Source organism: Equus asinus, chromosome 17, assembly GCF_041296235.1.
Source record: "Equus asinus isolate D_3611 breed Donkey chromosome 17, EquAss-T2T_v2, whole genome shotgun sequence".
NCBI lineage: Eukaryota > Metazoa > Chordata > Mammalia > Perissodactyla > Equidae > Equus > Equus asinus.
Genome location: NC_091806.1, coordinates 24,874,720 through 24,892,597, shown reverse-complemented (window position 1 = coordinate 24,892,597; position 17,878 = coordinate 24,874,720). Strand labels below are relative to the sequence as shown.

The window sequence follows — 17,878 nt, the reverse complement described above, 5'->3', positions numbered from 1 at the left end:
ATATATACTCCATTGAACAATTTGAGAAATCAATTGGCAGTAATATAAGATGTCATAAATACTCAAATGAATATTTAAATGCTTTGTAGACTCTATCATATCTACAGTGGAGAAATTAATTCATGCATATAAATAAGCATTTAGAGGAACTAAAGAATATAAAATTAAATATTCAAAATTCCTGAATATTGATATAAACACTATATTTCAGCAGGAATGGATCCAGACCTTATGCATCTTGAAACTTATACTAATTTGATGGTTTTCTTTTAAATAAAAAGAAATAAAATTATACATGTAATTTAAGGCATAAATGTTTATTTAGAATGGAAAAAGAATTTTAAAAGTTCAGTTTTAATAGTCACAAACATCATAAAATCTATAAATATATATATATATTTTCCTGTAGAAGATTTTCCCTGAGCTAACATCTGTTGCCAATCTTCCTTTTTTTGCTTGAGGAAGATTTACCCTGAACTAACATTTGTGCCAGTCTTCCTCTCTTTTGTATGTGGGTTGCCACCACAGCATGGCTGCCAATGAATAGTGTGGGTCCACGCCCAGGAAGCATACCTGGGATACTGAAGAGGAGCATACCAAACTTAAGCACTAGGCCATGTGGTCAGCCCCCAAACGTTGTTTTTATTAAAGGAATTTCAGAAATCTCACCATATTGGTTAGCAGGAGTGTACTTACAAGCCATTCCTATGCCTGAATAGACAGCATTCAATGATAAATATTATGGATTTTGAACCATATAAATACACCCACTAAACATCAAGTAAAATATTGTTAACTGATTCTCCCCCTTAGCTGGACCCTACAAATGACTTCAGATATGCCAACACACCCTGAAATTAATTGAAATGTAATGGAGTGGAGGTCAGAATGGAAAGAGAAAGTGGGCTCAATTGATTAAGGTTAAAATCCTTTACATTTGCAACTTTTACAAAGATATATCCCTTTGTAAGTTCATTGCTAAGGCCCCACCCAGGGCCTTGAGAGTATAATTGAGGAAGATTAAATCTTAAACTTTATTAGCTTTATATTATCTCTGTCTCTCTCTTTAAGAATATTAAAATTCCACAAGAATTCTCAGAGAAAAATAGATATATACTAAATAAAATGTGTGATGCCAATGGTTAGACAAAATTAAGTCTAATCTTCTCTATTAATACTTATATAGCTTTTTTAAATCAATGGATATGTTCCAAACATTTCTGACTCTTCTTGAAGTTTAATCTGTCATAAAATTACGTGTGTTTCATCTAGATTCCTCCTCTTGGAAAGTAGAATATTCTATCATTTATTTTAGCTTTAAATCAGATAGGGGGATTAATTTTCTATGCCTTATTATGCAGAAAAATTTCCATTCTGTCTACGAATATAATTTGTTTAGATGACACTACACGAAAACTAACAGCAACCCCTCTGTTTCTTCCCAGAAGAGCTAACTGGACTAAATGGGCCAGCAGAATCTAACATTGCTGATGGAATTCATTCTGATGGGAGTCACAAGAGGGCCTGAGCTGCAAGTTCCCCTGTTTGGGATCTTCCTCATCATCTACACAGACACTGTGGTGGGAAATCTGGGTATGATCCTTGTGACCCAGGTGGACTCATGCCTACATACAACTACGTATCTTTTTATCAAACACCTGGCTTTCATTGATCTTGATAGTAATACTGTAATTTGTCCCAAGATGCTGGTAAATGTTGTCATGGAGCAAAATACCATTTCCTATTATGAATGTGACATACAGTTGGCTTTCTTCCTTATGTTTATTATCAGTGAATTTTTCATCTTCTCAGCCGTGGCCTATAACCATTATTTGGCCATGGTAACCATTTTCTCTAGAATGCCATCATGTCCCAGAGACTTTGTCATGTGCTGGTAAGCATTCCATACCTACGTAGTACATTTCAGGCTCTAATGTTCACTATTAAGATTTTTACATTGACCTTCTGTGGTTCTGATGTCATCAGTCATTTCTACTGTAATTGTGTTCCCCTGAGTGAGAAATAAAATTGTTGAGCACACAATTTTCATCATTGAATTAGATCGTGTCCCTTCTGGTAGTCCTAGTGTCCTACATACTCATTCTGATAGCCATATCTTGAATGCATTCTGCAGAGGGCAGGAAAAAAGCTTTCTCCACATGTGGTTGTCATCTGATGGTGGTGTTGTATTCTATGGGTCTTTATTGTTTATGTACATGCACCACAAATCCACTCATTCCTGATACTGATAAAATGGCTTCTGTATTTTATAATTCAGTGATCCCCATGCTTAACCCTTTGTTCTACAGCTTAAGGAACAAAGAGGTAAAAAATGCCTTCTACAAGGTCTTTAAGAATCGGTACAAACTTTGTATATAATATTCAATATGGAATGTTGTTCTAATACACCATGATAAAAATAAATGTCATTTTATAATATTTCTCTCAGATATAATTACATTCTTCTTTGGCTCCAGAGCAAAGCTAATTATAATGTACAGACACATTTTTTCTCTTATGCTCAGCCAAATAACCGTGTTTTAGATCTCAATTAACTGTCACTCTCTCTCCAACATTCTTTGATTTTGATTCAGTTTACTTTAGTGATCCCACAGAACCTCACATTTTTCCCAGTGGAAACTCTACATTGGTAAACCACATGTTCGTTTCTGTCAGTTTTTTTTAAGGCACTTATCGTCTCAATCTTGTTTCTATTGAATTTTCTGAACCTAAAACCACAATATAAACAAGGTGAGTTTCTTGCAGACAGCATATAGTTGGATCATGATTTTTTAGATCCATTCTACCAATCTTTGTCTTTGGAGAATTTAATCCATTTGCATTGAAATTAATTACAATACAAAATCTTCTTGAGTTTGTGTCTGAACCCTAACTTGGGCATATCTACAGTGAAAGTCCACAAGGCTGTTAAAAGACTGATTATGGAATTGTCAGCTTAACATTTCAAGAGGGTGTATGGCGCAGGAAGACACCATAGTTCCAAAAAGCCATAGAGTAGAGAGCCCTTGTTTAACACTTGGGCATCCAGTAAAGATCTTAGAGGTAAAAGCTATTTTAGGTCCCTATTCATATAGTTGTAAACAAGTCTCAGAAAGAGCCACTGATCCTTGTTTAAAACATGTAACATTCTTTTAGGAAGACAGAAAAAAAACACTTATTAACATAAAATTTATGATATTCAACATCCAACCACAAATACTAAACTTGTGAAAGCAAGAACATGTGATGCTACCCAGGAGGTAATTAAAATAGATCCTGAAATGAGAGTGATGATAGAATTTTCAGTCAAGGACTTTAAAACAGATTATAAACATGTTCAATATACTGAACGATTTAACAAAACACTAACATTTTGAGGAGACAATTGAAAGATTAAAAAATAGCCAAATGGTACTTGTAGAGATTAAAATACGATATTAGATATGAACAAGTATTTATTGAATGAAAGTAACAGCAGATTATACACTGATAAAGAAATTTCAACTACACTTAAACATATCAAAGTAACGATAACTCAAAATGAAGTCAGAGAGAAAAAATATTAATCAAAAACAATGAAAATAGTTTCAGTGATCTATAGAAGAATCACAAGTTATATATTGTACATTTAAATGTACATCCAAGTGGCGAGAAGACACTGTACAGGACAGAAAAAACATTGGAAGAAATATTACCCAGAATTTTTGCCAAATTTATTAAAACGAAACAAACTATAATTCCAAAGATATAAGAAGTTAAAACAATTCTTAGCAGAATAAGTAGAAAGGAAATTATGCCAAAGCACACACATCGCAATCAAATTTTTGAAAACCAGTGACAAAAGGAAATCCTTAAAATCACAGATCAAAAATAGTTTATGAACAGATGAATGAAAGATTTACCACTGATTTATTGGCAGAAATAATACAAGTCATAAGCCATTGTCTTTTGTCAACTTATAATTATTTGTCCAGCAAAAGCATCCTTGGTTGGTGGAGGTTGTATTATCAAATATTGCATAATCTTTTTCTAGGAAGACATTTTTCACTTTCTCACATATTGTGTGTGTGTATGTGCATATAATGTACCTAATATGTGCACAATATTGTGTAACTGAGATGTCCGCTAAGACATATTTATGATTTCCAGTGTTTATTAATGTTATATAACTTATTTATTCAGTTATATTGAGGCATGAAAAACTTTTGACTTTTCCTAATGGGACATTCTGAGGATAATTAGATAAGCAAAGCATTCTTCTCAGGTAATTATGTGCAATTTGTTTTTCCTTGAATCAGATTAGAGCTTCCGTAAATGAGTCTCAAAGGGGTAGAAAAAAACTTAAATCCACTCTGCAAGAACTGATGAGGATTAAAACAATAGCAAACCAAAGCAGATTTTCTATTAATGTAGGTAGGAAACACTGGTCTTCAAAAATTTCTCAGGGCATACAGCTTAAACTGGATCATCACCAAAGATCTTGAAGGGAATTACGTTCTGTGAAACAGGTTCTTCCTTTACAATATACTTTTCTGTCATCAGTAGGATTAATGTGTAGGAAAGACCTGTTAGAGAGTCCGTGATACTCTGTGTGTGCATTGACTAACTTAGTTTTCAAATAAATGTATTACTTTGGTCATTTATTTTAGCAAGGATTATTGTTTATCCTTATTTACCTGGTGAACCTCCTCTCCCACTTTCTGTTTCCTTTCTACTCACGGTGACCTTAACAGAGAGGTAGCATACCATTGTGTTTATGAGGATATATTCTGATGACAAATGACTTTGAGTCTTGATTCCACCATTTATTATCTGAGTGACATTGATTAAGTTATTTAACACGTTGTGTATCAGTTTCCTTGACTGTCAAATGGAGATGGTAATACTATCTACTTCCCAGAGTTATTGCATGGATCATTTGAGTTAATATATGTAAAGTGCTCAGAAAAGTGCCTGCTACATAATGAGTTCTCTATCATAGCTTGATATTCATTTGTATTCGTTCTGTTTGACTGCTACATTAATCTCCATTAAGAGTTCATAAATAATCAGAATGACCAAGTCCTTTTATGCAGAAGGGTGATGTATGATTGGAAGGTCATTAGAAGTGATTCAATAGGCAGAAATGACAGATGTGGCAAATGCAGACAATATATTAATAACAAAATTCTAAAGTTAACATATCATAGCATTAGATTTTTATTAGGTAAACAAACTAAACTTATAGTAAGAAATATTGAAATACATATTTAGTGGTCAGAGCATTCCTAATCACCATGTTATTCATCACTCCACCAACAGTTTAGAAAGTGTTTTCCTGTATGTCTTTGTGGGGGACTGGCATTGGCCACTCCAAGATATGTCTCTTTGGCATGATGATTATTCGGGGCTGGTTACTTTGCAGACAGGAAAGCAACTGAAAAGTGGAATTTACTTACCCTTTGTAAGAGACATTTACATTGTAAAGGAAATCTCCATCTGTAAAGTTGTCTCCCTCTCTGTACCAGGAAGAAGGGGGATGAACTTATCTCTAGAAACTCTTAATCAATGGGGAAGGCAAGGACTTAAATCTGCATTTGTTTATTGTGCTTGTCTGGTAACCTCCTGTAACTGACTCCCCCTGCCCCCAACATCCTCCTTTGTCTTTAGCTGGATATGATATTTAAGGTGGTGGCTTCAGCCATTTTGACGAGTTGCTCAGCTTGTCTGAGCCTCTCCCATGTATACATGTTATAAAGCTTTGTTTAATTTTCTCCTGCTATTCTGTCTCATGTGAATTTAATTTGTTCTCCAGCCAGAAGAACCCAGAGAGGGTAGAGGAAATGTCTTCCTCCCCTACATCTTGCTGTTTATAAACATATATGAAGATTGTCAATAATTTAAATTTATGGTTTAGTTACAGATGTTTGTTTTCCAAATTACTTGACAAATTTAAAAAGCTGTAATATGAAAGGTAGGTCTTTCAACACACCTAAAATTATTTTGGGTCAAAAGAAGTAGGTCATACTAGCTGTATCAAAACAACCACTTCAAAATATCTTGCCCCTTCTAAAACATACTTTACCAAAGTTTAAATGAATGTGTGGTTTGTGTCAGGCTCAGCCTATGGAAAGTGATAACTATCAGCTGGGAATGCCTGGTAGCACTCACCTGGGCCTGTACTAGTCGTGGAAAGCCCTCATAGAGATTTTCCCCAACCAGACCCAATGTTGTGGCTAGACATTGTGTGGTAGACAATGTTGTGGCCCTCATGGTTTTTATTATGATTGTAAGACACACCTCAGCAACAATGATCAGGGAACTATGAACAAAGATATATTACTCAGGTCATGGAGGGTACACAGCATGACTGGGGCCACACAGTGATGGCACAGGTAGAGAGAGAGAGTGTGGCCCTGGGGTTCTACCTTTATTGGGATTGAGGGTGGGGGCCTAGGATTTTGTAATGTGTTTAATCTTTATTGGTGAATTTAAAACATAAAAGCAGGAATTAATGCATGGGAATGGAAGAGCCAGACCATTCAAGCAGTCAGTTATCTAGGTCTCCCAGGGCTTGCTAAAAGGGGAAGTTCATGGGTGGAGCAGCCCAGCTTGTTATCTAATTGTGTAGCTGGCAATACTTTGTTAGAGATGAGTAGCTTTGAAATGGATACCATGGCAATCAAAAGTTTAATAGCAGGAGCTTATAATACAAAAAGCTAATTGTTTGGCACTTACACTACAATGTGAGTGTAGGTATGTGTAGTTTTAACCTGATGGGAAGAGGAGTCTCTATTTATAATTTGAAACAAAATGTCTTTGTATCTCATACATCAGGTTTTAAATTCTCTAGAAGATAGCATCTCAAATATAATAAGTATTGATTTTATCCCTTACACAGGTTACCAAGGTGAACTATATGGAGAAACAGAATCATACTGCAGTGACCAAGGTGACTGAATTTATTCTCATGGGGATCACTGACAACCCTGGGCTGCAGGCACCTCTCCTTGGAGTCTTCCTCATCATATACTTAGTCACAGTGGTGGGTAATCTGGGCATGATTTTCTTGACCCATTTGGACTCCAAGCTACATACTCCCATGTACTTCTTCCTTAGACATTTGTCAATTACTGATCTTGGTTACTCCACTGTGATTAGCCCAAAAATGATGGCAAACTTTGTGGTGAACAAAAATACAATTTCCTACAATTGGTGTGCTGCTCAGCTGGCGTTCTTTGAGATTTTCATCATCACTGAACTGTTTATTCTGTCAGCAATGGCCTATGATCGCTATGTAGCAATCTGCAAACCTCTACTCTATGTGGTCACCATGGCAGAGAAAGTGTGTTGGGGGCTTGTAATAACTCCTTATCTCTACAGTATATTTGAGTCACTATTTCTCACAATTAAGTTATTTAACTTGTCTTTCTGTGGATCTAACATCATCAATTACTTTTACTGTGACTGCCTCCCTCTGACATCCATGCTCTGTTCTGACACACATGAATTAGAATTGATCATTTTGATCTTTTCAGGCTGTAATTTGCTTTCTTCCCTCTTGATTGTTCTTGTGTCTTACATGTTTATCCTTGTGGCCATTCTCAGAATGAACTCAACTGAAGGGAGGTACAAAGCCTTCTCAACCTGTAGCTCCCATCTGACAGTTGTGGTTGTATTCTACGGAACATTATTGTTTATTTACCTGCAACCCAAATCCAGCCATGCTTTTGATAATGATAAAATGGCCTCTGTGTTTTACACCCTAGTGATCCCTATGCTGAATCCATTGATTTACAGCCTAAGAAACAAAGAAGTAAAAGATGCCCTGAAGAGAACTTTAACTAATCGATGCAAAATTCCCAATTAATTTAATCTTAATGTTTAGTTGCAAAGGTGGGGCCAGAAATCTTTGTTTAATCCCTCTGTTGCACCAATTATAGCATCAAAAAGTAGAAATATTTTACCAGATTAAGTTTTCCTCTTTTTTTCTGGACAAAACACTTCCTCATATCTCCGTGTACTCTTTCCACTTCAATAAAATAAATAAATATTGCAGCCAGATAACATAAGTTCGAAGTGATTTTCAAGGTCATATTGGAAGCTAAATTAATTAGAAACAAGGAATATCATACTAAGCCTTGGGTGGAACTTAGACTTGTTGAGACTAAAAATTTTAAATACTTGAAATAGAGCAAATTAGCCAGACAATTAGTAATATATATTTTAGAGCAGTTACTGTATTAAAGAGAAATATGATTGAACCATAAACACTATGTTGGCTACAGAGGAGACAAAATAAGTAAATTTGTGATTATAACACGACATGGAAAAACTGACTCAAGAATCTAGGCTAAATAGGAAAAAGAGCATGCCACCTCAGAATGAGATTTTCAATCAGATCAAGTTAATATTTTATATCTCAAGGATAGAGTGGGCATTTGGGGAATTCTTTTATTAGGAACCATGATAAAAATATTGGCTAACTCTGGCTCCCCCTTGACAGATACTCACAATATAGCTAACTTCAGTTGATGATACCCTCTTGATAAATAAGTTGACTTTGGATTGGAAAACTCAAATGACTTATCTGGTCATATACTGGAATGACATCATATTTTGAAAATTTTCAGCAGTGATGAAGATTAAAAATGAATGATACACTCAAGGTTTAACTGCAATTTTTCCATGTCTATTTAACTACTTCATGAGCTTTTAGACACAGTGACAATATTTTGCATGGATTCTGTGCTAACACAATGCTTCATTCATGTTGTGTACTCATTCAGAAAAAGAACACATTCCTTACATCTTAGTATTCTCCTCATTTGGATACATATTTTTTTGATTTTTAAAAATATATACACTACCCCAATCATGCTTGTTTCAATCTACCCTAGTATTCAAAGTGAAAATTGTGGGGAATTAAATCAGAAAATGAACCAGAGTCTCTTTATCCCAAATCTATGAACTTTTTTCCCCTTTCTTTAATGTACTGGATTTTACTTTATTAAAGACAACTCATCATAAGTATTCTCATCACAAAAAGAAAAAAGTAACTATATGTTGTGATGTTGTATTAATGAGCTTGATGTTGCTAATCGTTTCAAAATATATCCATATATTAAAAGATCATGTTGTACACCTTAAAAATATACAATTTTTATTTATCACTTGTAACCTAAACAAAGATGGAAAAAAATTTTAAATCAAAAAATAAAATAAAACATAAATTGAACACAGGGAAAGAAATACAAATTACAGTGTCTAAACATATCAATTTGTTTACCACATTACTATTTTTTCCCAGATTCTATTGTTTCTATTATTATTCACAAACCAAAAGTAAAATTAAATAATATTAACAGCATTTTCCAATATCATCCATATAGAAAGAACTTTAAAAAAATCATAATGCATCATCTTCCTGGCAACTTACTTTGTTATGTGAGAATTCACCATCAAATCTTTCTTAGCCAATAAATATTAAACATTATTTTTAATATCAGCATAAATGTCATTTTTAATATACAGTGGAGCATAGATCAATCACTTCAAATTTGGCAATTCTATGGTTGATGAACATTTGATCTCTTGCAGCCCTGTATTTCTTTTGCCACTGTACAAAATGCTGTAATAAATAGCCTCGTGCTTATAACATTGTATACTATTGCTTTTTATTTCTAAAATAAATGTGTGAGACTTCTTCCACATACTAATGATGTACTGCTGGATCAGTGTTTTACAAACATCTATAATAGTTTGAAATAAAAAAGGAAAACATTGAGAAAAAGTTCTATGCATTGTGATTTTTTTGCCAATTGATATTTTACTTTTTTTTATTTTCAGAGAAAGAATACTAACATTTACTGACATATCGTTTTCACTGTGTGATGATAAAATCACAAAATCTTGATAATAGGTGGGTAGCATCACCCATTTGATAGCATAGAAACCACAGGATGGGTTCCAAAACATTACCTTGTTTTCTATAGAAAGCATATAGTATTCTCAACTTCACTGGATAGTGCCATTGTCCTTTATTGCCACAAAGTATATTTTCTCCTCATCATTATATTGATGAAGAGTTTAGAAATAATGCTGTCAACTTAGGGGAAAATCCTTTAGTATTTGTACACTCTCAAATTCTTCCCAGAGTTAAAAACTTTAGTTCTCTTTTGATTACTTATTTTCACTCCATATCTAATTAGTAGCTTGATATACCAAAAGCTTTTAGGTAGGAAATTGGAATATATCTGTATTAATTCTTAAATGGCAATACTTACAAAGCCCTAATGACTCAATTGCGTAAATTCAACCTCTGATTATTTATAAAAATCCTCAATGTGTATTTCCTACATGGACTCTGCAATGATTTCTTCCAAACATATCCCATGATTTCCTTATGAAGGAAGAAAGATACACTCTTTCTTGAAGGGATTTTCTCAAATACTTCAAAGTTTCCACATGGAACAGGAAGCCTTCTGGCTTTAAGATAATGGAGAGAGAGACCTCAAAAAAGAATTATCTCTTTGGATATTTTATCCTAAGGCTACAAGTTATTCATCCCTTAATTTAACACCATAGTGTTGAGACTAAATTACAGCTATTAACAAGACAATTTTAAGTTAGGGATCAAATTTTAATATTCAAATGATCTAATAACAGCAACCAAATATGATTGTTCTCAGAGTCAAGAGGTCTGGACCTAAGCATATTTTGTAATTATTGGGGCCCAGGTCAGGCCACCTTAAAATATCCCACAATGGCATATTGATTATTTTGAATTAAAGTTACTTGAGAAACAGTAAATTAAAAATAAAAAAGGCATTTTGCCCATCCTCTCTCTCTTCCTCCTGAAAGCAAGAAATAAATTCCCTATGTGAAAGATGCTTTCTCTACATTTTTTATCACCAAAGTGGGAAAATCAGGTCTGAGAAGCCTATAATGAAAATTGTTACTTCTTTATTAATTTACTAGCCCAAATCCAAAGTCTGCTTACTAATTCCTTACTAATTAAGCCCTTAAACCTAAGTTTCTTTGTCCTGTCATGTCCTCACAAATTTATTGTTACTTTGCGTAAAAAAAAAAATAAGCTGTCTGCTTTGTTCACTTTCTGAGCATCATTTTTTTATGTCTCAGGCACACATTTTAAATTATTTTTTTCCTGTTGATCTGGCATTGTGTCAATTTTATTATTAGTCTAGCCATAAGAACTCAAGAGGGGTAGAGGGGGAAAATTTCCCCTTCCCAACACAAACAAGGTCGCCCACATCTGGCTTTATGTCTACTTCTCTACAGTAAAGAAAAGACCTGGAAGAGCTAAGGCATCTTGAAAAAGAACAAAGAGATTTATAACACTGATTTCAAGACTAACTATAAATCTCTAGTAATCAAGATAGAGCAATATTTTATAAAGATAGTAAATAGATCAGTGGAAAAGAATAAATAGTCTAAAATTGTGCACATATATATGTTCAACTGATTATCAGCTAAGAAGCCAAAGTAATCGATGGGATCCAAGATATATATAAATTTTCTCTACAAATCAATGATGAAAAGACAACGAGAAAAGATCTGAAAAGACATTTCACAGAAGAAAATATGAACAGTCAATACACACATCCAAAAAAGCCTAATGTCTTTAGTCACCAGGAAAATGAAATTACAATAACAATGAGATTTTACTTCAATCAACTAGTCTTGGTAAAATTAAAAATACTAGATTAACAAGTACAAAGTACCGTCTCAGCTCCTACGTTCAGCTTCTGAAATTATCATACATTGTTAATTGGAATTCACAATGGTACTTTATTTTGGAACATAGTTTGGCAGTTTTAAGTAAAGTTAAACACATTACTACCATACATCCCAGGAATTCCCCTGTACAGAGACCCAGCAATGACCATATGAAGACACAGCAAGAAGGTAGTCATCTGCAAGCCAAGGAGAGGCCTCAGAGGAATTTCAATCTGCCAGCCCTTGATCTTGGCCTTCTAAGCTCCAGAGTTGAGAAAATGTATTTCTGTTGTTTAAGCTACCTAGTCTGGGATATATTGTTATGGCAGCATTAGCAAATTAATACATCCTTCATCTTTATTTCTGTATCCAGCTCCCTTTACCACCATCAGGTAACCATCCCAATGTATTTAATGTGAATCTGTTTATGCTCTTGTGTTCTTACAAAAAATACATTACTCTTCTATGTGCAAGCATTTATACTTTATATAAATGTCATTTTTCCTGATATCTCAACTTCAAGCGTTAAATTTAAGGCCTATAGAGGAATATCTAATAAAGAAATAACTATTGCTGCAAAGAAAACTTAAGCTCCAAAGAAGAGAATTATCCCAGTGCAATTTGCTTTACACATATTTGTATTAGTCATAAGTTTGCTTTAGTGACACTTATACTAAAATTGGAATAATATATAATCCTAGTAGTCATGACATGCATAAGCTATATATATATATAATATTCAGTGTTTAAAAATACATTTATCTGACACGGAATTTATAAACATGTTCAAATATAACAGAAAGGCTTCATTTTTAAATATTCTGTTTGGCTCTTCTCTAGTAGTTATCTTCTAACTTTTTCGCCTGAAATATAATCAAAATGAAAAGAATAAAATAATATTTTTATTGCCTAAAAATTGTTTTTTGGAGAACACATCTTCCTTTTAACATTTGCTGTACCCCATTCGTTCAAATAATAACTATGCTAATTATATTCTTTGAAGTAAAAGTGGAAAAAAAAGATACAGGTATGATAAAAATGCTATTTATAGATGAGTTTGTTCTAATTTCACTGCTAGACCATTGGTTTCTCACTCTTCAATACTGCATTTTTGAAATAATGAATTTCTGAATGCAAATGAATTACTTTGAGAGACACACTTTAATCACTGTGCCCCTTACCTGTCATGGAGTTGAGTTCACTTCAATAACATTTGCCAAAATTGCAACAAAGACTCATGGGGTGTGTGGTTGAACTTCTAGAGAAAAACCTTGTTAAGGAACCAACCCCAGGCGGCATCTTCCCCAAGGATGTAAAAGCCAATTTGTAGATCCTTGAATCACCTGCGCTTTAGACTTTTGGTCTCAAAGGTTTATAGAGCCCCATCAATTCTCATTGCCACAGCAACATAGAAATTCCACCTAAGAGCTTGAAACACATTCTCCATTACAGGTGTGTAGAAAATACTTATGTTATTTTTGTATAATGGCCTTTTTAAAACATCTGAAACTATACCTTAACATGAGCCACTTCCCTTTCATTTTGGAAGGCACTGGGCATTATATATAACCAAATAATACAATGACTAAGATTGGTTTCCAAGATTTATAACTATTTTTGGGAACACAGTGTGCCCAATATGACACAGATTTTACATTTCCAAATTAGAACTACCATCATTGTATTTTATGTATTTAAATTATATCACTACGTAAATATTGCATTTTTGCTCACTGAGGTTGTTCATATCATAGTTTTATTTCCACAATATTACCTAAAATGAAAACAGCATGTTTTGTATAATATCCTATGAAATAAACCTGGATACAAAACTACCCAATTTCAAATAATGCTCCTTTTTGAGAATTTAACTCTACATCACAAATTTTCTCAGGAAACTCTTGCATTAATTCTGAAAACATAAAGGCAAGTGCATATATAGAAGCATAATAAGTATCAATATAATAATGAAACGTTTAGATAAACCACGTATCTTATAGTAAAATAAACTGCCAACAGTTTAGTTGAGAAGATCTCAAAAGAAGGACATCTTCTTTTTTTTTCTTTTTAAATATTGGTACCTGGACTAACAACTGTTGCCAATCTTTTTGGGTTTTTTTTCTGCTTTATCTCCCCAACCCGCCCCTGTACACAGTTGTATATCTTAGTTGCAGGTCCTTCTAGTTGTGAGATGGGGCATGCCACCTCAATGTGGCCTGACAAGCGGTGCCATGTCCGCGCCCAGGATCCAAACCCTGGGCCGCCGCAGCAGAGCTCGCGAACTCGGCCATGGAGCCAGCCCCAAAAGAAGGACTTCTCTTTGAGGGAATTTACTACATAAGCAGGAGCAAGATTTGAAGAAATGCAGACCCATAGATTCCCAGTTTGATGGAGCAGGACCTCTATAACATTCTCAAGGAGGAAATAAAACCTGGAAGAAAATGTTCATTTCCTGGGTTGCTCGTAGTTCCACAAACCTAAAATAAGATGTGTAAGACTAAATTTATTTTCCTTATATTCTGCCTTATCATTTTATAATAAAAACATTCTAAGTACAAACTACTTCCATAAGCTTTTTTTTTTTTTTGATGAGGAAGATTCGCTCCAAGCTAACATCCATTGCCAACCTTCCTCTTTTTTAGCTTGAGGAAGGTTAGCCCTGAGCTAACATCTGTACCCATCTTCCTCTGTTTTGTACATGGGATGCCTCCACAGCATGGCTGACGAGTGGAGTAGGTCTGTGCCTGGGATCTGAACCCATGAAGCCGGGCCGCCAAAGTGGAGCGTGTGGAACTTTAACCACTTGGCCATGGTGCCAGCCTCCTCTATAAGCACTTTTTAATGCTATTATTATTAATGATTATCCATAAAACATTTGTGCTAATTTAAAGTCAACTCATTATCTTTTTACTCTCCCTTTACTCATTAGCATTCAGAAGAAAATTGTTAATAACTAGATTATGATCAAGAATGATATTTTTAATTCTCCATAATCAAGTTTGTTAGCCTCATTTGACACTATGTTCATTTCCAGCTTCTGATCGCAAGGGGCCACTACTACACATGGTGAGCAGACTTCTTTTAGACAACATGTCACCTCTCACAAATAAGTGGAGTAATCTCAGAGGAATTAATATGAGTAAGGATGTAGAGAGACAGGGATGAAAATATGTGTTGAATGTGTGCCTGATAGGGTTGTATGACTGGAAAGGTGCTATAGACCTGAATGTGGTATGCATAGGAAATGAAGCTAAAGCTTATTTCCATTATCGTAAAAAAGAAAATAGCTCTGATTACATATCTTAATTACTCCAAAAGCTTAAATGACTGTCATTTGCCTACCAGTTAATGTGAAAGAATCATGGCATGGAGATCAAAAAGGATACAATAGTTAATGACAGTGTTAGTGAAAGGAGGAAGTAGAAGATGAGGATGAGAAAGTACTTATGGAAACTGACATGTAATACCATATGGAGCTTTGAAAGAGAAAATTAGAAGATGGATATATGTTTGTGATTTAAAATGTTTGCTTGTTAAAATTTATCATCGCAACTTAAAGAATATTACCAGCAATACATTAGAATTCAGCAGAAATAGAGGAGCTGATGTAATTTAGAAGCATTTCTTTTGGGTGATGATTGATATGTTTGGCAACAGAGACAATGGAGAGATTGAAGTCTGCAGACGAAATATTAAAAATTATAGACACACTTGGGGCCAGCCCAGTTGTGTAGGGGTGAAGTTCACATGCTTTGCTTTGGTGGCCCTGGGTTTACGGGTTTGGATTCTGGGCATGGACCTACACACTGCTCATCAAGCCATGCTGTGGCAGCATCCCACATAGAAAAAATAGAGGATGATCAGCATAGATGTTAACTCGGGGCCAATCTTCCTCCAGCAACAAAGAGGAAAATTGGCAACAGATGTTACTTCTGGGCCAATCTTCCTCACACAAAAACAAATCGTAAACACAGAGAAGGCAAGATGAGAAAGAGGCATAGGAGGAGACACAGAAGTGATATCATGCAGCCTAGTGTTTGCGGACAAAAGGAAAGCTACAATCTCAAAACAGAGGGTTGTCCCTCAGTAGAAGAGAATGCAGTTTGATTGAGGAACATATTAGGAATTTTTGTTGCAAATTTTAAAAAAGATGTTGAAATAGATTAAAAATATATAGTATAGCATCTAGGTTGAGGTTTCTTAAGTTTGCAAGCGTAACCAATCCTATGCGCTCCAGACATGAATATTAGCTGGCCTAAATGATTATTTAAATATCTCATTAGCACTGAAAACTTAACATGTTCAAAATATCACTTTGATCACTCCATTTTAAATCATACCCTCTAATATGCAAAAAAATTCATGACTATTGACCCATTTGCAAAAAAATCATTAGTCTTTCTTGATCTACCCTCATCTGTCATTCCCTCATAACTCTCTCATATAATTCATAATATGAATTATATTGAATACATAATCTTTTTTCTGCTCCCAACTGTTGAGTGTATCTTGTTCTCCTTATCACCAGCTTCTCCACTTTGGCCCAAATCAACATTATCTTACATGAGGAATCCTATAAGAACTGCTTGACTCACCTTTTTTTCACTTTCATTCATGATTTCAACCCCTTTAATCCTATAATTCATTATCATCATAACAGCAAGATAAATCTTTTTAAAGCTTAAAGCTGATCATGTTCACCCACCTTAAAACTTGTGACTGCCTTACAATTTACTTAAAATAAAATCCAAATATTTATTGTGACCTACATTATCTGATTCTAGTAATGCTGTGCTTCCTCATTATTATCCAGTGACACTGTACTCCATTAAATTTCCCCTCAAAACCAAACAAACCAAAAACCTTAACTTCTTTTCTACTGTGGAACAGCATTTTCAAGAAATCCACTACAGCCTGGAAACTTGAAATTATCTTCCTATGATTCATTAAATAGCTGTTTCCATCCCATTTTTCAGGTTTCAGCTCACAAATCACCCTCTCAGACAGGACTTCCCTTAACACGGCATGTGAAATAATTCTCCCAGGTTATCCTGATGCATTTTTTTGTTAAATTTTCTTATTTTGGTTACTACAATTTACAATCATCTGCTTATGTGTTTTGTTACCAGCTTCTTGGGTCTTCCTTATGACTAAAGTAGAAGGTCCATGAGGTAAGGAATGAATAATTATCTGTAACCTGAGCATTGCCTGGCACAAGTGGGAAATCAACAAATACTTGGTAAATAAATAAATAGGAGGATGATTCAAAGAAAGTTAGTGAAAGAAAGATGTTTGGTGTTGGAAACAACCTGGTATCATATACTCGACAATGTTAAAAGCTATTTTAGTCTTATGTCTCTGAATCTTTTTGTACTGTTGCTTCATTCTTTTATCTCACTGCAGAATAGTTGTCTATTTTTATTTCTATTCTGTTCTTTTTTTAGGACAGATAATGTCAGTAACTCTGGGCTTTCACAATTTAGGCATTCATGATACATAATCTTTTTTAAAAAAGCTTTATACAAGTAAGAATGACATACAAAAAGCTGAACACATTTAATGTATACAACTCGATGAGTTTAGAGATAAGTGTGCCCCCTTGAAACCATCAGCATAGTCTATGCCATAAACATATCCCCATCTCCAAAAGTTTCCTTTTGACTCTTTATTTATTGTTATTATTTTGTGTGTATGTATATTTACATTTTTGTGAAAGGAGAGATCTTATGTTAAACACTGATATAGGCTTGACACTCTGCAACTGAACTACAAATCTTCAGATAAAAGACTATGACAGGACACTCTTTAGGCCAGGTGCCTCCCATTGGAACCGTCAATTGTGATTGGGAAGTGACTCAAATAGGCCTAGTTAGGAGCAGGTGACCATCCTAGAAAGAAAAATCTCTAGAAAAATATTTGATCATATTATAATAGCATGCTGATTCTTTGGCAAATATATGCAATGTAATTATCATAGAAACTCTATACAAATAAGGATGTTTAATATTATGGCAATAATGAAAAATATAAAAATGTGAAAAAATATCAGAAATGTCAACTGAAAATTAAGGGCAAGTATATTCCATAAATTTTTTAAATAATGTTTTAAAATTCTATAAATAAAAATACTGATTAAAACAAAAACATAGTGGAAATAATA

At 34.2% G+C, this 17,878-nt stretch overlaps 1 protein-coding gene and 1 pseudogene across 1 annotated transcript; both read left to right on the top strand.

Annotated features, from left to right (window-relative positions):
- Positions 1 to 1,463: 1,463 nt before the first annotated feature.
- Positions 1,464 to 2,379, top strand: LOC106844047 (olfactory receptor 8K5-like; annotated as a pseudogene).
- A 3,950-nt stretch (positions 2,380 to 6,329) lies between these two features.
- On the top strand, positions 6,330 to 7,849 carry LOC106844048 (olfactory receptor 8K1). The gene is made up of 2 exons (XM_014861384.2): positions 6,330 to 6,374; positions 6,881 to 7,849. The coding sequence occupies exons 1-2, from the start codon at positions 6,330 to 6,332 to the stop codon at positions 7,847 to 7,849; spliced, it is 1,014 nt and encodes a 337-aa protein (XP_014716870.2).
- The last annotated feature ends 10,029 nt before the right edge of the window (positions 7,850 to 17,878 follow it).